This window comes from Theropithecus gelada, chromosome 10 (genome assembly GCF_003255815.1).
Source record: "Theropithecus gelada isolate Dixy chromosome 10, Tgel_1.0, whole genome shotgun sequence".
NCBI lineage: Eukaryota > Metazoa > Chordata > Mammalia > Primates > Cercopithecidae > Theropithecus > Theropithecus gelada.
In genome coordinates this window covers 90636051-90659221 of record NC_037678.1, presented here as the reverse complement: position 1 = coordinate 90659221, position 23171 = coordinate 90636051, and the positions used below count along the sequence as shown (strand labels likewise).

General features: G+C 42.0%; 1 protein-coding gene across 1 annotated transcript in view; it reads right to left on the bottom strand.

The window, feature by feature from the left end:
- SLC24A3 (solute carrier family 24 member 3) overlaps positions 1-23107 on the bottom strand; it is a 498945-nt gene extending 475838 nt beyond the window's left edge. Inside the window, exon 1 of the mRNA XM_025400528.1 lies at positions 22775-23107. Coding sequence (XP_025256313.1) covers positions 22775-22916 — 142 coding nt within the window. The 5' untranslated portion in view covers positions 22917-23107. The remainder of the gene's footprint in view (positions 1-22774) is intronic.
- Between the last annotated feature and the right edge of the window lie 64 nt (positions 23108-23171).

Here is a 23171-nt window from a genome sequence, read left to right as displayed (position 1 = left end):
TGGAGAATAATAGCCCAGAAAAGAAGAGGGAAACTCTACTGAAAAATAAAGAGTGAGGTTTATAAACATGAGCCACCATCCCCAAGGGACACTTCCTCTCTCCATCTCCACAGTTGCATCCCTCTCTCTCTGCGGGTGTCTGTCACAGCTGTTGACCTTTCAGTATGCCCTTGGTGCTCATGTTAAGTTTGTTTGTTTTTTGTTCGTTTTGTTTTGTTTTTGAGACAGGGTCTCACTTTGTCACCCAGGCTGGAGTGAAGTGGCGCAATCATAGTTTACTGCAGCCTCAAAGCCTGGGCTCAAATGATGCTCCCTCCTCAGCCTCCCCAGTGGCTGGGAATACAGGCATGCACCACTATGCCTGGCCAATTTTTGCTTTTTTTTTTTTTGTAGAGTTGGGGTCTTGCTATGTTGCCAAGGCTGGTCTCAAGCTCTTGGCCTCAAGCAATCCTCCCACCCCAGCCTTCCAAAGTGCAAGATTATAGGCATGAGCCACCATGACAAGCCTGCTTGTTTTTTCTCTAAAACTAGTGTAGAATGGAGGATAGAAGCATACTATGATATATGGGCCGGTCTATCAACCCCCTGGGAGGGATGGAGACTCCAAGCTTCTCCAGGAAAGCACTGCTGGCTTCCCCCTGAGCTCTCCTGTGGAATGAACCCATATCACTCACTATCAACAGCCCCTGCACACTCCCATGGTGCTTTTTAAGGACACTTCACAGGTGGCATGAGAGTCTTTTGATTGTACATGCCTGTTCTCCCTACTGGACTCTAGGTGCCTTCAAAGCAAGGACTGTGTCGCATATGCTATTTAGACCCATATGCTACCAACAGAGCGTGGCCCCCCAATAAAACTTGGTTGAATTATATCAAATTAAATTATGAATAATTTCAAAAAAAGAAAAGTTCGCCATGAGACTGAAGAAGGGGTCAGGACACTGGAGTTAAATTAGGCCTTGAAATTTGACTCATACGTGAGCACTTCACAAGTGTTCAAAGAAAGAGTGAAACTATTTCTTCATTGGGTTTGTCACCCAGTGTTCATGGTGTTAAATGCATTTATGATCAATATGCACCTTGACCCTGAAGACTATGGACTGGTTCTTCATCTTAAAGGTAGGCTGGAGCAGAAATCTGGAGGCTCCAGGTACAGGCTGCAGGGCTCAGTTGCACCTTGTAGGTAATGGAAAAACTGGAACATACGAATGGATGTTCTGCAGGGGATGCATCTGTTAGCATCTCAAAGCTACTGCAGGAAGCCCAGTCCATGGGATGTGCTGGAACAGTCAGGAGGAAGGGGTTGGGGTCTACAGGGCCAGACAGGTAAGGAACCAGAAGGTGCAAGTACAAGGTGTCAAGAATCTGGACTTGAGGGGAGATGAGATGGCAGTCCAGATGAGGGGCCATGGGAGAGATGCTGTGAAGGAGCTAGTACAGAGACCCAGCTTCCCAGACGCTGCTCTGATGAAGACACAGGAATTCAGGAGGCTCAGGTATTCAACCTAGGTGTGTAAATAGGAAGGGACCCTAGTGTAGGAGGTAAGTCCATGAATTTTGCTTTAGATCAAGGCAGAGCACCTGAGTGAAAATAAATGTTTCTTCTTGCACCATACAGGGACCCAGAGCCATGGCTAGTCCTTTTTACAAACTGGAGAGAGCACCACCCTACCTCACCTTACTCCCACAGTGGGTCGGGGCATAGGCAGGGAAGATGAGTGGGTGGCACCTTCATGCACATTTGAAAAAGGCAGCTCTTGCTCCAAGCAGCTACAGCTCCAGGCCAGGGTCTCAGTCCCACTCAAACAGAAGCAGACGTCCTATGCAAGGCATGCCTTGTGCCACCACATTAAATGGCCCTGATAGAGCACTATTGAGATTTAAAGGACAGTAGAGGATATAAGAAATGAGTCAAGTATTCTTGGGTAGAAAATAGCCGGAGTGGGCACGTTAACTCGGCAGCATTTAACTCAGTGTGTGCGAGTTTACAATGCGGAAACAATGCCAACAGCTTCTACACAGTCACACCGTATTCCAGGCCAGTGCCAGCTAAGGCTGGAGGAACAGAGAGACTTCTTGACACCCTCCCCTGGGAACAGATGATTATAAAGAGTGTCTGTGACCACAGGGCTGGAAATCAAAGCCCAGGGCCAACCATCAAAATAATAAGTACTGTGCAACAGAAATGGTATTCATTATCATAGGTGCTGTTCCTCTTCCCAGACCCTTTAGAAATACCTTCTGTTCACCTTCTGTTCATGGCCTCATTTCTTCAGAGCACGCCAATGGTATCACGGTGCTCCTGTGCACCTGCAGCTCCCTCTGAAATCAGCAAAGCCACCATCCATGGGAGACTCAGGAGTTAAGTCTGGAGTAGTGAGGATGCTAGATCCCATCTCATAAAGAAAGGAAGCTCATCCTCCTTTCTACCCCAAGAAGGTCTGCATTTTTCTCTCTCGATATTGCTAGGCTCTCAATAAAGTAGCCTGTGCTTCACTAACATAGAAGGGTCTCAATCTTGGCATTTCATCTGAAGTGCAGTCATGCAAGGAGCGAACCATATGCTTGAGTGTGTGACCATGTGCAGAGGGCAAAATCACAGCACCTGCTGGCTGCCCTGTTTCACAGCAGTGCTTCTCAAACTTCTCTTTCACAGGCAATACATGTCAACTGAGTTAAGTAAACTTTCCTGGGTCTCATCCTCAGAGGCTCCCATTCAGCAGGTTGGGATGGGGCCCATGACTGCATTTCTAACAAGTTCACAGGGGACCTAGGCAATGCTGATGCTGCTATTGCAAGGTTCTCACTTTGAAAAACATGGGTTTATACTATTAGCAAAACTTATGACATGCAGAAGAAATCTGAGTTGTGCAATCTCAATGGCTCTGTGGAACCAACAGAAAATAACATTTACAAAAGTAACTCTCATGAAATAAAAACAAATAATGATACAGGGCATGCTCAGAGCAAAACCATAGTACTCTGGCTATAAATTAGCCTTAGAAGGTAGCGTCTTTCAGGAGGCTAGAGGTTTAAAATCAATGATCAAATTGGAGAGAAATTAGTATTACCAATATAAAGACAACTTAGCGTAAATGCTCTCATTCTACAGATAAGGAAACTGAGAACAGAAAAGGACATGCAGAAAGTTAACAGCTGAAGTGAGATTAGAACTCCTGTCTCTTGACTCACTGTCCAGCACTCCTGTTGTAGGCAATGCCCTTCACTCTTGTGAACCAAGTTTCCTGTCCCTGAATGATTTCATGACAGGAACTACAAAGATGCAGGAGCATCATGAAGTTATACTGTCCTTCGTAGCAGAAAATACAGATTAGTCCTGCACAATATCAACATAAAAGATTTCATTCCTGGTGTCTTCTAAAATAAACCCTCACTGTGTGCTGACACTCAGAACATTAATCAGAAAAGTGCACGTGCAGGCAAGTATATTTCTTGTCCCCCCTTCCTCCTCCTTTCCTTCCTACTCTACTTTCCAATGGACTTAGAAAACTTTGGAAAACAAACCCCAAGGTGAAAGAGCCATCGTGGGACACTTATGGTACCCCAGAAGCCTGCAGGAGGATGCCTTCCCATGCAGGACAAGATGTGTCCATGTATGGTTTCCTTGGCTCAAGATGCAAGGATGATGTTCTTGCCATCTTAGGCAAAACAACTGTCCTGAGTTGCCTGGAGCAGACGTCCTTCTCCTCCCAGGCTTGGAGCTGCTGTGTGCAATTCTGTTAACGCTGCTGGCTTGTACAACCATGGGGAGCCTGGGAAGATCCCCTCCCCACCCTGGACTACTCATCGCTCTTGCGAAACTCAGTTGACAGTTAAAATTTTGTTTTCCCTTCTCAGTTTGTTATCAGAGGAACAGTCAGTATGTAGGAAAACCGAAGCAACTGACAAGAAGAGAAGATAAGAAAAACAAGATGTCTGTTTAAAAAGTAAAGGTCATGATGTGACGCAGTTAAACGAGATAATTTAATCTGATACTAATAACCCTCTTGGGAGTTGATTCATTTTCCAAGTTGGTAGCTCCTCCTTTGCCATCACTGTCCCATTCATACTGTGCTTTTGCCTACACTTGTCATAGAGGTTCTGGGCATTTCTGATGAGGAATGAGTTTCTGTAGAAGAAGCACAAGCTGAGGTTGAAGAGGCAAGGTGGGGACACCTGATGCCAGGTGGAGAATTCCCTCTAAATAGATTTAGACAAAAATTATAAAAGCATGCAACAAGCCTAAAGGCAGGTAGCTTAGCTGACAGAGTTCTCTATCAATATGCAAAAGCTCTCTAGCTCCAGAGGCCTTGTCAGTGGCTTTCCCAGGTAGTGCAGGCTACTGGACTACCTCGGTGATGCCTGGAGAGTTAACATGACTGACAGCAAATTCATGCACAAAGGTGTTCAGTTAACAGTATTCAAATATCTCAAATAAACTATAATTTTTAAAATAACCAACAAGAAATAAGTATGACCTATACAATCAACAGAATGCCAACCCGCCTGTGAGATGATAATTATTAAAAAAATTCAGTGACCTTTATTTCAAATATGTTGTCACAAAAGTGCAACATGAAACATTCTATTTAAAAGTCAAAAATACAATATACAACATTACATTTATTTTGTGATGACCATCTCTTATTTTATTCATAAAAATATTCATAGAGTTGAACATCACAAAATAAATAGAATGTCGTATGTTGCATGTTTGACCCTTAAATAGAAATATTTACTACCTACGTGAATAATATTTACACATATGACCAAATGCTAGAACACTGAAAAATATTTTGATTGTCAAGGGCAGCATAATTTTAACTCAATTTCTTCTATTTCTTATTATTACTTATATAATCTTATTATTACTTATATAATCTGCAGTATTCCACCACAAGACGTAAGTTAGCTTCCATTTAGTTGGTACAATGTCACCTGGGAAAAAAGTAATCATCCAATAAATACTTGAGCCTCTCCTCTATACGAGGCACTGGGCATACAGCCATGAACGCCCCAGACCAAGTTCCTGCTCTTAGGGAGCTGACATTCTAGCTAGGGGAGGGTGACAACAATAACATGAGCTAAAAAATATATAATCAAGTGATAACAAGTTACACATTAATGTAAATTTCCATGTGATGGGTGTGCACACACAGCCAATCACTCCAGGACTTCCTGTTCCTCTTCTGCAGAGAGTTAGATCATGGCCAATATTCAACACACTGGGTGCGTGGGTTTCCTATTGCTGCTGTAATAAATTACCACCAACTTAGTGGCTTTCAACAGCCCCATGCAGTTCTGGAAGTCAGAATCCTAAAGAAGGCTTGCTAGGCTAAATTTAATGTGTCAGCAGGACTGCATTCCTACTGGAAGCTCTTGGGAAGAATCTGCAGCCTTGCCTTGTCCAGCTCCTGGAGGCACCCACCCCCCCCATTCCTTGGCTCGTGGCCTCTTCCATCTTCAAGCCAGTAATGACATCATTCTGACCTCGGCTTCTGTTGGCACATCACCTTCTCTGGCTGACTCTCCTGCCTCCCTGTTTCACAGGAACAATGTGATAGCACGGAGCCCACCCTGATAAGCCAGGATCATCTCACGATTCCAAGGTCAGCTAACTTGCAACCTGAATTCCATCAGCAACTTGAACTCCTCCTTGATGTGTAACATAACAAACTCACAGGTCCTAGGGATTCTGACATAAACATCTTTTGGGAGCACTATTCTGCCAACCACACTGAGGTAACTCTTTGTCCAACTTCCTGGCAGAAATATTCAGAAATGTCTTTCCTCAGAGATTTACCATGGGGAAAATAGTATAAGAGTGTTTTCTCAGAAAGTGTAAGTTCAAAACTACCCTGTCTACCTGTTTTTCACTTTGGGCAAGTTACTTTAATTTAAATGAGGATAATAATCACCTAATCCATGGTTCTGCAGATAATTATGTGGGGTAAACCATAGAAACAGGTGTGAGCCTAAAAAATGCTAAGACAGAGTAGTTAATATCGGATAGCTTTAGTTGTTCCCAAATCCCAATTTCTTTTTCTTTGTAACAAACTAAAAATTTCAAGCTAAAATCTGAACAGGCATTCTGTGATACACGGTAATTAGCCAATGGCATGTGATTCACCCTTTCCCACGTTCCCCCTGAAGGAAATGCAGAGATGCATAAAAGAAGCTGAGTGTGGATGAGTGCCTAATACACAAGGGATTGTGACACATGGAGTGTGGAAGGGCACATGGGTCCCCAGGTGTGAATCCCAGCTCAGAAACATGAGGCATTTGCTGCAGAAAGGAACTGCTGTAAAGGGCATCCCCCATCAATATGTCTTTCTATACCCATCCATTCAGAGACCCCAGTTCCTGGAAATGCAACTCAACTAGTTAAAGAAGCAAAAGGAGGGTGGTATGCAGCCTTCTGGAGATTAACGGAATAGAGGGGCGATGGAAAGAGCCACAAGAGGGATCAAACCAGGGGGGCAGACTTTCACCCACTGTCTCTAGATATAAGAACTAGGAAGAACTATCACTGATCAAAATTGTAATGAATAAGGCTCCACCTCGATATTCTAACTACAAGTCAGCAGGAGAAGGAGATCCCCTCTCAGGCAAGCTGAGTCACCCTAGAAAAGTCAACATAAACACTGGAAGGTTGACCAGGGAGCATGCACATCAACCACCCCTTCAGCATAAGTGATGCTCACAGCAACCTGACCCTGTGGCCAGGTGAGAGTGGCGAAGGTGCTGAAGGGACAGGAGGGTCTGTTCACAGGCACACCCCTGGCCTGGACCTTCTCTTTCAAAGGTTGATAACTCAAGACAACTTTGAAAATTCTCTGCAACATCTGAAGTAAAACACTATTCTTCTAAAAAGAAAAAAACATATATTACGGGAAGAAGATGTACATTTTAGAATCCATTTTTTTATCTTGATATCAAATAAACATAGGATATATGAAAGAAAAACCACTAAATGGAAAAGGCTAAGATTACAAGGGGAGTCAGCTAAGATGGACATGACAAGACATAAAACCAGAAATGCAAACTCAAAACATAAATGGGAATAAGATGCAGCAGACAGCAGACCCAATAGTGCTGAAAATCAAATCACCAAGGGGAAAAAAATCATAGGCTCTTACAGAATTAAGAGGAAAAGACAACAAGATGAAGACACAGCCAAATAACTACCCAAATTACAAACCGTTCATGTTCCAAGGGAAACAACCAAAACCAAAACCAACAAGAAGCCACAATTAAAGGTCATATTCTCTGGGCAAAATGAAGTAAAATTAAAACTTGGTGTGTTTGACAACTTAGAAGTTAAAATTCAGTCTCTCAAATAATTAATTGCAGAAAATATAAAAACTATAATTACAAGACTATTTTAAATGTACCAATAATGACTGCATGACATTTTATAATTTATAGTGTGAGTCTAAAGCTACACTAAACATCAAATGCATTATAAAGCAAGAAATAATAAAAAGGAAATAAAGCATTTAATGCAAGATATTTGAAAATAAACACGGGAATTAAGAGGATATTTTGAATAAATATTAAAGCTTTACTGACTCAGGGAAAAGGGAAAAAAGAAAAATTAATGAAGAAACACAAGACACAAATTTTCACAAATAGATAAAATACACCAAATACAGTCAGATTTTATCAAGGAAAAAAATAAATGAATAAGTTAGTACTGAGAAAAGGTTATATAATCACAATTACAGAACAAATTAAATTTAAAAAGTACTTCATAATTTTGTCCATTTCTAAAATCTTAATGAAATTAACACTTCTCTAGGAAAACGTAAATTACCCACACAGAAAAGTATCAGTGAAAGAAATTAAAGTTTGTTCAAAATTATCTTCATAGAAGACTGTAAGTCAGGCAGCACTATAAGTGCTTTCATCAAATTTTCAATATACAAAATTTCCATGCTTCATAAGATATTGCAGAACATGGAGGAACACAGAAATTACCTATTCATTTTGTAAAGTTAGTGTGCTCCTGACACCAAAACCTGGCAAAGGAGCTATATGTCTATTTTCTTCATAAATATATAGGTAAAAATTTCATAGAAAATGCAAACAAAATCCAATATCATATTAAAAGTATATATCATGCCTTTGTAAGAGTTACTTTCAGAAGTGCTATAGTAAGGACTTATATATATATATTTTGTATATATATAGTGTCATATTAAACACTTTAATAAGTGTTAATAAGGCATTTGATCACATTCAACATCCACGGATAATTTTTTTTTTTTTTTTTTTTTTTTTTTTTTGAGATGGAGTCTCGCTCTGTCACCCAGTCTGAAGTGCAGTGGCACGATCTCAGCTCACTGCAGGCTCTGCCTCCCAGGATCACGCCATTCTCCTGCCTCAACCTCCCGAGTAGCTGGGACTACGCCTGTAGTCCCACCAGCACACCCAGCTAATTTTTTGTATTTTTAGTAGAGATGGGGTTTCACCGTGTTAGCCAGGATGGTCTCGATCTCCTGACCTTGTGATCCACCCGTCTCAGCCTCCCAAAGTGCTGGGATTACAGGTGTGAGCCACTACACCCTGCCTTGATTTTTTTCTAATGTAGAAAACCACAAATAAAAGGAAACCTCCCCAGCATAATGAAAAATAACCAGTGTCACTAATAGCCAACAGGATCCATACCCCAATGGACAGCACATGGGCTTCCAACAGTAAAAAAACTCCACAGCTACAGAATCAGTCTAAAGATATTGGTTGATAAAATAAGTTTATTTTCAGTATTGTATAATTTCACATTTTTAAGAAAAAAATATAAAGAAGCAATATTTTAAAAGACTATTAAGGAATGAAACAAGAGCAACAACAAATAATAAATACCAGAGTAAACTTCATCAGTAAATGTAAGAAAGAAATAGAGAAATAATCACGAATCTTGACAAATTTTTTAAAAGCCTTTATCAAATGAAGAAGCACACTACGAATAAGAAGAATCAACATTATAAAATGCCATTTCCCATAAATTATTTATAGATTTATCAAAACCTAGAAGGATTTGGAGAAAATGTAAAGGATTATAAATTCATCTGGAAAGATAAATGAGTGATAATAATAAATAGTTTTTTTCAAAACAAGAGGAAAGATGTCTTGACCTACCAGATAATTAACATGCTAATAAGTTACAATTAATTAATGAGTAAATATAACAAAATAAATATCATAAAATATTTGCCTCTGGTACATAAGACAATAGGCATGGAATAAAAGTGATACCACAAATGTGGAGGTAGAGGAAACAGTAGTCAATAAACAATTCTGGAATTAACTATTAAATATGTTAATCCATTTAAACTGAATTTTAATCTTATGCTAAAATAAATTCCAAATGAAGTAAAGAGTTAAATTTTTTAAAAAGTAAACCATACAAATAGGGGTGGGGTGACATAAAGAATTATGTGGAATAAATACATGACTGAGAGCCTGAATCTAAGAATAGAAGGATGAAAAAATACAAGGGAAAGAGATACGGTGTGGGCCAGATAACATGAGAATCTTCTCTACGCCAAAAAAAAAAAAAAAAAAAAAAAAGAATGAACAAGACTTTTGAAATAGGGCAAAGTAAAATAAAATATATAAAAGCTCTTACAAAACATATCAATTGATACACGAAAAATATTTGTTAAACCAATATCCACCCTTGATAAAAACTCTCAGAAAACTAACATGAGATGGGAACTTACTCAATTTGATAAAGGCAATCGATGAAAAACCTACAGCAAATAGCATACTTAACAGGGAAGGACTAAATATTTTCCCCCTAAGATCAGGGACACAAGACAAGGATGTCCATTCAAACTCAATATTGTACTAGAAGTCTTAGCCATTGCAATAAGTCAAGAAAAAGGAATTACAAACCCTGGATCTGAGTGTTTTTAGCAACTCTGTTCATAAATTAACAAAACTAAAAACAACCCAAATGTTCTTCAACATTAAATGGATAGACAAACTATTGTACATCTGTATAGTGGAATACTACTCAGCCATAAAAAGGAATGAACTACTGATGTGCAAAATGACTTAGATGAAGTTGAGAAGCATTGTACTGAGTGAAAGAAGCCTGTCTCAAAAGATTACAAACTATAGAACTTCATCTATGATGTTCTCAAAAAGACAAAACTATAGTAACAGAGAACAAATCAGGGTTCAGAGATGGAAGAAGTGTATGAATACAAAGGGGTAGCTTGAGGGAGTTTTTGGGGTGTGATACATTGTTCTGTACCCTGTCACTCAATTTTAAGGGTTTTTCATTTTAAAAGCAGGATCCAAAACATTGTATGTAGTATGATATCAATTTAACATATGTAAGGGAAGAAATATTCCACAATGCTGGAAAAATACTGGAATTGACCTGTCCTCATGCCCAGATTTACTCAAAATAGGTACAATGAGTTTTCTTTCTGCACATGGCCCAACAACCACCTGTGATTTCAAACAACCAAACTGCAGAATGCCATTCAAAAGGCCCTTAATATCACGCTTATGAAGCCTGGGTTCTGAAGGTCCTAGGAAAATTTTATTTCTTTGGAAGTATCTTCAAATCGCAACCCAGAATTCCAACAACAAGGATGAAAAAAGTTGAAAACCCGAAAGCTCAAAGACTCCTAACAAAACGAATTAATGGCCACTCATTTTCAAAATAGTCAATCATCCTAATGGTCATATGAGGTTACAACCCAGGTAGAAGGTGGTGAACCAACGATGCAAACTCTCTCCTGAAGCAACCTAGGAGCATTCCAACGGCCAGTGTTTCTGATTAAACAAATCTCTTTTTTGTCACAAGAAGTGGCTCACCCTGAAAATTCCTAATTTTTCCCATGTACTAACTACACTAAACGCCAAAACATTCCCAGAAAGATTCCAGCATTTCAGAAGAATTTCAGAATTTGAAAAAAAATTTTTACCAAGAGTCAGTTTGCATTAAATATTTTTTATAACCTTAACTTTCTGGAGTTTTTAAAGAATTTACTAAGCAAGGAATCAGAAAGCCTGGGTTCTGGCCCCAATTCCAATTTCCTTTGACATTAGTTTCCTCAAAAGTAAAATAGGATGTTAAGATTGAATGGTCCCCAAGAGTTTCTCCATCTCTAATACTCTAGGAAACAGATAATGGTGAAAGTAACATTGCAAGGGCCATGGCTAAGCTGCTTGAATGAACAAACTACTCAAATAAGCTATTTTCATGAAGCATTCATTCAGAAATACTGTGCAAATGACAGAAAAAAATTCATTAATCAAAGAAACTGTTAACAAGCCATGCATGGCCGTTATCCAGCACGTAGCTCAGGTTACCGTACCTGACAGTAATAAAAGTGCATTCATGGAGAAAACCCTTCATGGTTCAATCTTACTAATGTAGACTGACCTGCCCCAAATTGCAAGAAATCCTTTGTGTAGAGTGCAAAATTATTTGGGGTAGAACTTCCTTAATTCTTGATGTTATACTTTTTAATTGACTTTTTTGGGGAATAAGTGACATAAATTACTGGACTGCTCCTTTCGTACTAAAAGACACATGGGTGTGCAGCATAAGGGATCCTTGTGGTGTTGGATCTGCACCGTATCTTGACTGTGATAATGAACACACAAACCTACACAGGTGATAAAACTGTGTGTAACTCAATACACTCACACATACATACACACACACACACACACCCGTGGGTACAGTAGTCCTCATTCATCCTCAGTTTCACTTTCTGCTGTTTCAGTTACCTGCAGTCAACCATGGTCCAAAAATATTAAATGGAAAAATCCAGAAGTAAGCAATACCTAAGTTTTAAATTGCCACTGTTCTGAGTAATGTGATAAAATCTCAAGCTGTCCTGCTCTGTCCCGCCTGGGACATAAATCATCCCTTTGTCCAGCTGATCCACTCTGCAGCCACTTAGTCACTCAGTAGCCCGCGTGGTTATCAGATCGACTATCACAGTGTGGCAGTGCCTGGGTTCAAGGTGAACAGTAGCCTAACGCTATGTCACAGGCCTACGTCATGCATCTGACTTCATCTCTTTATGTAGGCCCTGTATCATCTCACATCATCACCAGAAGGGTGAGCACAGAATAAGAAGACATTTTGAGAGAGAAAGAGAGACCACATTCTCATAATCTTTCTTACAGCATATTATAATTCTTCTATTTTATTGTTAGTTATTGTCAATCTCTTACTGTGCCTAATTTCTAAATTAAACTTTATCATAGTTATTATAGGTATAGGACAAAGCATAGTGTATGTAGCATTCAGTACTATCCATGGTTTCAGGCATTCACTGGGATGTCTTGAATCGTATCCCCCATGGATATTGAAGGACTACCACAAAAATAACACTGGAGAAATCTGAATAAAGTTAGTGGATTCTATCAATGTTATTATCCTGGTTATGATATTATACTATAGTTTTGCAAAATGTTACCATGAAAGGAAATGGCAAAATGTGTAAGAGATGTCTCTGTATTACTTCTCCCCCACCCTGCCAGGTGGAGTTTGGCTCTTGTTGCCCAGGCTGGAGTGCAGTGGCGCAATCTCAGCTCACTGCAACCTCTATCTCCTGGGTTCAAGGCTCACCAAAACCTCTGCCTCCTGGGTTCAAGTGATCCTCCTGCTTCAGCCTCCTGAGTCCCTGGGATTACAGGTATGCACGACTTTGCCCGGCTAATTTTGTATTTTTAGTAGAGATGGGGTTTCAGCACGTTGGACAGGCTGATCTCGAACTCCTGACCTCAGATGATCCACCCACCTCGGCCTCCCAAAGTGCTGGGATTACAGGCGTGAGCCACTGTCCCCGGCCCTCTGTATTACTTCTTATGACTATATGTGAATCTGAAATTCTCTAAAAAAAAATTTTCAATTTAAAAAAAGGGGGTATGGGGAAGATTAAGCCTTCTCTCTACTTCTGACCATTAGTTCTACCAAGAGGCAGTAGTTCTTCCCAGCTTCATGTGTACAGTAGTTTAAAAGAGAAGGGAGGAAGGAAAGGAACGGAACAGAACGGAACGGAACGGAACGGAAAGGAAAGGAAAGAAGTTAAATAATTTGGGATGGCTCTGCTATATATCTAAATAAATTATTTAGCAGTTTCTTATTCATAGTTGTGAGGGCTGAATACATCTTGAGTCTAGGAGACTGTTTCTGTTGAAAAAACCTTCCCCATTCCCAGATTCCTCTCCTATTGGATTCTCAGAAGTAACCAGGTCTTTTCCCTCAAGACAGGATACTGAGTGATCTTTCTCTGCGAAAACTGACCACCCCCGACAGAGATCTAAAACTTGAGATATGAAGCATTGCCCAATAAAATAGCCCAGTTAGATAGCCTTACAGAGATATTCACAATCAACAAGACCCTCTTTGCACAATTTCCGGTCATCTTTTCAACAGCACCACCTAAATATGAGTGGTGGCCAAAGATCCCCTGACATCTGAAGAAAGTATATACAACATGAAAAACAAGACAAAACAAAGGAACAACAGCAACTTGAAAAAACAGAGTCCATATGGGGAAAAGAAAACCTCAATACTACTATGAATCTACTTAGGGATATGGGAGATAATATTGTACCACTGAAGCGGAACAGGATGCTACTAAAAATAGTTTCCACAGGAAGAAGAGCTCTTGGAAATTAAAAATATGACAGCAGAAATTAAACACCCAGTATAAGAGTTGGAAGACCCGGTTTAAAAAAATTTATAGAAATTACAGCAAAAGGATGAGAGAAATTGGAGAGAAAAGATAAGAAAATTAGAAGGTCAATCCAGGAAGTCAAACACCCAAATAACAGACAATCCTGAAAGAGAAAAGGGAGTACTTAGGATGGAGAATATTATAAAAGGGAAGTTCCCAGACCTGAAGAAGACAAGCTTCCAAAGAGAACCTGGTGAAAGATCCAAGAAAATGAATGAAAATAGATCCACCCCAATCATATAATTGTGACATGACTGAAGATGAGGAAAAAACAGACCATTAGGAGCAAAGCAAAGAATGGACATGCTCTTGGGTGGGGGATACAGGCCTCCAAAATGATTAACCAAAGACAGCACCAGATTTCTCAGAGGCAACAATGGAAGCTAGAAGACATTCAAGCAATGCCTTCAAAATTCCAAGGCAAATGAGTTTCAACCTAAATTCTTGACCCAGCCTAACTATCTTCTAAGTGTAGAGGTAGAAGGAATATGTTTTAAAACACATACAGTCTTGAATCTTTACTTTCCACACTCCCTATTGTAGGAGGCACCTGGAGGGTATGACTCTCAAAAAATGTACACTGAAAATTCAGGAATAAGCCAAGAAAGATGCATACCTGGGTTCCAGGGAGCAGGGCTTTCATCCCAAGGGAAAGTTAAAAGAAATATGAAGGATGAAGCTGAAGGTGATGGCAATATGACAGCTGGCAACAGACTTTACAAGTGACCTGTCCAGATCAGAGTAGGCCAGAGGAATCTGGTGAAGACTTCCTCCAAAGAAGACGTCCTGGAATACTTAGTGTCCCTGCACATATTGAGAGGAGACGGAAGAGCCAGGTGTGAGGGTTCACACCTGTAATCCCAGCAACTCAGGAGGCTAAGGCAGGAGGACTGCTTGAACCTAAGAGTTTGAGGCTGCAGTGAGCTATGTTCATGCTACTACACTCCAGCCTGGGCAACAAAGCAAGATCCTTCTCTAAAAAGAAAAGGAAATCTAGGCAACTGGAGAGAAGTTTAAGTTTAAATTTGTGGTGAAGGCTTAGAAAATGAAGCAGAAAAACACATATTCATTCACATTCAGGACAGGAAATTTAAGTACAGTGTATTTCGTAGCTCAATGATGAACAGCAAAATGTGCTTGTGATAAGGTAAATACTAACCTTTAACCCTTTGGTTCTTAGCTTTGGCTGCTGAGACACACTGGCACCAACTGTATCGCTTTTGTATAAAATCCCAATGCCCAGGCCACAACTGGGAACATGACAATAGAATTTCTGGGAGGTGGGACTCAGATATGAGTAATTATTAAAGTTCCCTAAGTGATTACGATGTGCAGATGAGACTGAGAAGCACAGAGCTAACCACAGATGCAATGTTTACCCTCATGCATACTATTCCAACATCTTTATCTGCAGCCGCAAATGCTTATCATCTTGACTTTCAACTGTCAGCTCTATATTCCACCTGGATGCTCTCAAAGTACAAATCTTCAAAAATAAATGTTTCATATTCTGTTTTAAACATGGCATTATTGACTTGCTGAGGTCACCAATCCCTTCTCCCACCCCTTTTGTTCTATTGTCAAAGTCCTAATCCGGAAACCTGCTCCTTTCTCTGTCCTCTGCGGGTTCAATTCCATGGCAGACTGGCTGACTAAAGTGAAAATGACATTTGCTGAGATCAAACAATGCAGAAATGCAAAGTGAGAAAGGAAGAGAAATATTTGTTGCAAATATTGCAAATGTAAAAGTTGCAAATGTGAAAGTCCCTAAACTAGGTCACAGATGAGCTGACTTTATTTGTTCACTTTCTCCTAAAAATAAATCGCTATTGACAAGCCAACAACGATTGCTAGATTTCATGATTTAAATAAGTGACGTTTATTGGTTCAGACAGTTCCAGGAATGACGCAGGTCTTTCCTTGTTCCCTGGAGTTCCCACCTAAGCAACTAAACGTGAAAAAGTCATGACCAACATGCTCCATGGTCCATGGATGGGTCCAGCTAACATGAGTTTCTACCCAAGCCTCAAATATCTATGTATAGCCATTCTAATCCCACCCACCTCCCTTTCTACATGTCAATCACATTAAATGGCCAAGGCTTCATTTGGGGTCTATTCCTATAACCAGGTCCCCTGATGGTGGTCCCCCACAGTGTTTGGGGTGCCATCTGATATCCTCCTCTGAAGTGAACTAAAGCAGCTGTATCTCCAGCACCTGCACAAACCCTTGATGTGAGCCCATGTTTTAATTGACTTTAATCTACCAATCTGATATTGAGAAATGGTATTTTATTATTTTTAATTTGATTTTCTTGTTAAAACTGAGATTAAGTTTGTTGTTTGTGTCTGTTGGTCAACTGCAATTGCTTTATTGTAAATTGCCCATCTGCATCTTTTGCCCATTTTTCTATGTTTGCCTTTGTATCCCCCATTGTTCCTTAATCTTATTCCCTTTATTTTTCAGGTTCCAACTTTTCCTGACCACCACAGCCTCCTCCATGCCATGCTGTATTTCTCATCCCAATCTCTCATAATTCATGAAAATTACTTATTCAGCACCTCTCTTCTCAGTCAAGCTTGAACACCACGAGGATGAACATCAGGGTGTCCCTTAAAGACAACACGGCCACCCTAGCAACTAGTAAAGAGCCTGCCATTTGTTGAATGAACAAACGGGTGAAGGTCCCTATGTCTTACGCAACTGGAGTCCAGACAGGAACTCCCTCAAGGGATCCCACTGAGAGAGTTTCATGAAGGAACAGTCTACAAGGGTAAGTGTAGGGCTGGGAAACCAATAAGGGATAATGTGGCCCGTCCAGGACTAGCAACAGCAAGGAGCATTGCCTTTCCAGGTTGGAAGTGGAACAGGAAGAGAACAGCAGGGGGAATCTCAGGACACCTGGAGCCCATCGCCACTTGGTTCATACAAAACCTTATTCCATCTGGGTCCTTAATACTTCACATTCTCAAATCCTACAGGATAATCCTGTTTGTGAAACCATTGCAAACAATAAATATAAATAATTGCCAAACAAACTCTACAGAAAAAGCAGGGGAAAATGGGCCAGAAAAAAAAAAAAATCCAAATTACCTTCCTGGCAGCACAACCCATTTGCTTTGCAACTTTGGGAACATTTTCTAACCACCCCATACCTCAGTTTCCCCATTATGAAAGTCCATGTACTATTATGCCTCCAAAAAGTTCTTTTGCTCAAAGAAAAGAAACCTCCATACAGAAAAAGAAAATTGCCAAAATTTTGTCCTATCAGCCAACTTCCACCAGGCCTTGGAATTCTCAGCAAATAGCTAGTTTTGCAATTCTTTTAGCTTCGCCAACCCTCCAGGGTGAAGAAAAAAAAAAAAAAAAAAAAAAACTTCCCACAAGGATTTGAGGCTTGCAAGTGGAGGAAATCTTTGAGAAAAATCTGGGTTGATGAGAAGCTAAGAAAAGCCAAGAGGAAAGAGACATATCTATATATGTTTATGCAAAAAATAGAAAAGGTTGAAAAGCAATGTGTTTCTAAAATACTGCTTCTATGAAACCAACCTTCTGTTACTCCTTACTCCTCAGTTAACTGAAAAAGGCAGGGTGATTCCCCGTCTTCTATTCATGTCCTCCTCCGCAGAGGCTGGAAAATGCAGCAGCACGCAGCCCTGACGTAGGTGGACTTGGGTTCAAACCCCACCACTGAACAGACACTAGTCACTGCACTCCCCTTTTCTTCAGCTCAGTGCTATCCCATGAGAAATGGGTAATGATATTGAATCCGCTGGACTGAGAGCAGAATCATGTTATCAATGGCAAAACCTTCAGTTACTTTTGCTCATGGCAATAAAACCCACGTCAGCCAATGGGCTCCTAACACAAGATGACTAGTTTTTACCACAGGCACTGTAGTTCAGCGATCAAAAGAGCATCTTTATTTAACAAATACCTTTCACACTTGCCTCTGTATTTAAGATATTTATATATCTTCTGAGCTCCTACTATGGGGCCAGTGACTGGGGTACAGAGGTGGGGAAAGTTCATAGGGTCCCTGACCTCCTGGAGCCTAGAATCTGGGGAAGAGGAGATATCAAGCAAATCATGACCAAATAAATACATAATTACTAACGGTGATAAACGCTATGAAGGGAACATATGGTGTATTCAGACAGAGAAATGGAGGGACCCAGTCAGGAAGATCTCGAGCCAGGTAGTGAGGAATTCACTAGCCATGGTGGACAAAGCAGTCCAGACAGTGGGACCAGCATGCGCCAGGAATCTGAGATCAGAAGAATCATAGACCTTTTGAGGAGCAGAGGAAAAGCCAGAGTGGGGATGTGTGGAAATAGAAGGGCGAAACAAAGCTGGAGATTCCAGCAACCCTCACACTGGGCCATAAGAAGGATTAAACAGCTGTGGTCATCGCCATAGGAGGAAGGGGCAGCCACAAGGGCAAAGACGGGCTCTCAGCTCTGCAATTTAAATTTGCAGTTCAAATACCCACTGCAACCTCTTTTTCAAATACCACTTCTAGATCCCACACCAGCTAAAATAAGCAGCAATATTTTCATGAGCGGAAGATATTTCAAAGATAATATATGCATACATACATATGTCTGTATGTATGTCTGTCTATATATGTTTGTATGTATGCACATATGTGATATTCACCTTAGCCACCTTGGGAAATGTCTACATTCACTACTAAGTTACGATCCCTTCGGATCCTCGGGTTTTTAAAAAGGCAGCCACAACAGTATCTCCCACAGCAGAGGCTCTTATAATGTGACGCTATACTCCTCCACTGAATGACTGCTGGTATCTATGCCCTTCTCCTTCAACGTGGGCTGACATCTCACACTGCTTTGACTAACAGAAAATAGTGAAAATGACATTCTGTGACTGTGACTTCTGAGGCTAGGATATAAACATGCCATACACTTTCACCTTGTCCTTTTGGGATACCTGCCCTCGCGACCCAGATGTCATGCTCTTGGGGAGTTCAAAGCAAGCCACGTAAAGAGATCACATGGAAAGGCCATGTGTGGGTGTTGTGGTTGGCAGCCCAGCTCTGAGGGTCCAGCGAACAGCCATGTCGACCCCAGGTGTGGGAGAGGTGTCGCTTCGGACGACTCCAGATGCAGCTGTCAAGCCACCCAGCTTCGCAATCTTCCCAGCTGAGGTCCCAGATGTAATGGAGCAGAGACAAGCCATCCCCATTACCCCTAACCAATTCCTGACCCAAAGTGTCCATAAGCAAAAAAATTAAATGGCTGTTTTACACCACTAAGTTTTGGGGTGATGTGGTATGCAGCAACTAGTATAGAAAGTATCTCAAAGTATATACATACACACATACATGCACATATGCACATATGTGTACGTATATGTAGTGTATATGCATGTGTGTGTATTTTTTTCTTTTTTTCTGTTTTTGAGACAGGGTCGCACTCTGTTGCCCAGGCTGGAGTACAGTGGCACAATGATGGCTCACTGCAGCCTCAATCTTCTGGGCTCAAACAATCCTGCCACCTCAGATCCCAAGTAGCTGGGATTACAGGAATGCACCACCACACCCAGCTAACTAAAAAAAATTTTTTTTAGAGATGGGGTCTCACTCTGTTGCCTAGGCTGGTATATATTTTTTCTTAATTACTAATGACCTTCCTGAGAACCTTCTAGAGAAAAAGTCTAGAATTACTCCTCAGTTAGAATCCCTGGGCTTTATCCACACTACTTCTGGAAAAAAAAATGGCTGGGTAGTTTACGTCAAAGAAAAATAGAACACTTTTAAACCACTCAAAATATCCAAAAGTAATCTATTCTCATTGCAAAAAGGAAAGAAAATCCTCCTCAGCAAATCTAACACCTTATTTTAATTGGCTTTGAAAAAAGAGATCAAAATGAGATCTTCATCCACGACAACTAAATAGGGCAACTACAGCTCATTGCTTTCCACCACTGAAGGCTCATGCCTCTGAAAAGAGTGTCTGCAGATTAAATAAAATAATACCTATAAGGTGGGCATAGCGGACTGCCTGGCACATAAGAGCCCACCAAATTCCAGTTATTATTATTGCTTTTGTTGTTGTTAGAATTAACATTTTTCTTGATTCCAGCACTAATTCTTCCTGACCTAAATTAAGCAGACCTCATGTTACACCTCAGCAGAAAAGAATCAATGTAGATTCTTACTGCATTTAACCAAATACTGAACACATGGAAAATGTTTTTAGTATATAACCAAAACTTTTCAGTACATAGCCAAATCTGAGTTTCATCAGATGTCTAGAAAGGGATCTCGAATTCCATATGATTAGAAATGTTATGTTATGAAACATTATATAAGATAAGTATCACACGTTTCTATTTTGCTTTGGTAAAAGAACTGTCCTTTAAAGAAGGAAAGTAGAAAGTAAGGAAGGGAGCAGGAAGGAAGAAATAATGAAGGAAAGAGAGAGGGAGGAAGGGCCAACAGAAGGAGGGAGGGAGGGAAAGGTCAATATGTGTTAGAAAACAAGCTTCTGAGAAGTTACATTTGACAATCATTGCATGGCTTTCAAAGTGACTAAATGAAAATATTACTTTTGATCATTATGAAGGTACCCCCTATGGGATTATATAAATATTACAAAGCTACACCCAAATGGTGGTCTGAATACAAGAGGACAGAGTTGGGAAAAAAGAACCAGGTTACCTCAGGTTGGTTTTTTCCTCTACTCTTCGAATGCTGTGTGACTTTAAGCTAATCACTCAGCCTCTCTAAGCCACAGGGTCTTCAAAACAATGCTCCATTCCAAACTTCAGTATCTGTACCAAAAGGACCGCCAGGTAGTGTGTGCCCCAAGTTTCCAGGGTAAAAGTCACCATTCTAATGCTCAGGTGTGCCAAATGACAACTCCCCATGCAAAATTATCATTTGCAGATTCACCATTAATTAATATGTTAAAAAGTATCTCGAAAAACCTGTGTGTTGCTGCAAAATACTACTGTGCATCACATACTGAAATCATCAATATCTAATGGAAGAAAAGTGATTGGAGACCATTTCAACTCACATGTCATTGGGGGGCAACACAGGGAGGCTGGCTGGCATCCTCCTTAACATTGTTGGCTTTTGCCCGTTAGATCTTCAGTTATTGGGGTGTGGAGGGGTCCTAAGACCAACAGAGATGAGAAGGGAGGAAGAGGAAGTGAGAGGAAAAAAGAATATGAAAGGTAGAAAGGAGAAAGGGACAGAGGGAGAGATGGGGAAAGGGCTGTGCTATAGAACTAAATCTGAGTCAGTGGCACCTGAACAGAAATGTCACTGCCACGGAAACCATTTCAAAATGACATTCCGGTCCCCAGGTTTCAAGCTTGCAGAGTGTCTGGCCCCCTCTCCCTCCGTCCCCAAATCTCAGCTTTTCAGAGCCCAGGTAGCCCCCTGTCATTGACTGACTTAAGGTCCACCCTTCACCCAGAAAAAAATGTCTTTTACGTTCTTGAAAGTGGTGGGAACTCCATGTCTCATAGAGCCCCAAAATATCAGAAAAAATGGCCAGCATGTAATCCACTTGGAATAGCCCTTTCCAAAGGTGGCATGAACTATAAACTGGTTTTTCACTAGAAACAAAAAAAAAAAAGGAAAATAAAAAGGGGATTAGCGAAAACCCCCTTAGTGAGACTCTCAGTAGACTGATGTCTGGCAGATGTGAATCTGCCCTGGGAGAGATTCTGCTTCCCTCACACCGGCACAGCCCCCTTCCTGATGTCAGAACCCAAGGCTACGGGATCTGAGATCCAGGAGAGCAATGGAGAGAGCCGTGGAGTCTTCAACAGCTTCACTGAAGACCAAGACGGACTCTCTGCTATTACCATATATGATGAAGTCCGTCAAGCGGTCTGCTAAGACCTGAACGAAGACTGACGCCTGTTCAGCTTCCCCACCAAGCAGGAGACCAGCCAAGCTGGGGGAAACCCCTTTTTAAATTCACCGCACCTTTGAAAATATTTTATAGTGACTATCAAAATGTCTTTATTCTGCACCTCATAACACCTTGCATTAGAGCTACGTCGACCTTAACACCACAGCACACATACTTGTGACTGTTTTTTTGTTTTGTTTTGTTTCTTTCCTCACAATCCTTTACATGGTTGTTTCCCCACGAATCGTGCCACTTCCACAGCCGGGATATAAAACCATTTTACAACAGTTAGTCTCTCATGTCTTTCCTTCGTTTTTTAGACAGCTGAATCACAGGGTAGAAACTGTTTCAGCAGACAACTGTTCTGAGCACACAAGATCTATTTCAGCTCAAGAAAGGCCAAGGACAAAGACAAGACAAAAGTTGTGGGTTAAAGGGCAGACCCTGCGCAGAGCACCGGGAGAGGAGCGGACAGTGTGATGTGTGGTCCACTGCAAACCATTTCTTCCACAGCCGTATCTCTGCAAAAGGGACTGCTGGGGAATAAGTCCCTGTCTTCCCAGTGAGTGGTCATTTTAGGAGAACAAGTCCTCTACTAGCCCGTAGCTGGAGGGCCAACACTTTTTCCCTCCCTGAAGTTCCCGGCACCTGTTCTGAAAGGGGGGTGAAGAGCTCTCTACTCGGGCCGTCCCGCCAGCTTTCTGTATGGAGAACATACAGACAACTGTGTGTTAAGCAGTCACCTTGAATCCTTCAGCAAGCCGAGGAGTGTACAGGTGGTCACCTGCACAGGAGCCGGGTTTACCAGCACAACTTTATCCCTGGCCTTGGGGCTGATGGAGGGCAAGACTCCCCGCCACCGCCACCAGCAGTCCCTCCAGCTCGCGAGTAAGCAGCGCACAGGCGGGCACAGGTAAATGTTCCCAGGGCGGCCAGGCGGCCAAACCTGCCGGCTGCTGGCGCTCAGGGTCCCCACCTCCCATGCCTCTGCGTGGGGCAGGGGGAGTCCTCGTGCCCGGCACCCCACTCACCCCGCCAAGCCAGCCCGCTTACCCCGGGGCTCCGGCCGGGCCGCCCGCAGCAGCCCCGCGCCCGGCCCCGGGAGCCCCGAGCCGCCGGAGCCGCAGCGCCCACTCGGGGCAGGCAGCGTGCACTCACCCTTCTGCTCTCGCAGGCTCGACAGCGACCAGAGCAGCAGCGCCACCGAGGCCAGGAAGCAGAGCTGGCTCAGCAGAAGGTCCCTCCGGCGGCGGCGGCGGCGGCGGCGACGCGCGCGGTCCTCGTCGCCGGGCGGCCGCATCCTCGGGCGGCCGGGTGGCGGCCTCGGCGGGCGGCGGCCGCTCCTATCGCGTGCGGCCGCGGCGGGGACGGCGGCAGGAGGCAGCCCTGCGCGCAGCAGCCGCGCGTCCTCGCTGCGCTCCCACCCGGCCGCCGCCTCCGCCTCCTCTTCCTCCTCCTCGCCGCTGCCCGTCTCCTCGTCGTCGCCCTCGTCGTAGCTATCGCCCAGTCCCTCCTCCCCTCCCTCCTCCTCCTCCTCCTCCTCCTCCTCCTCGCC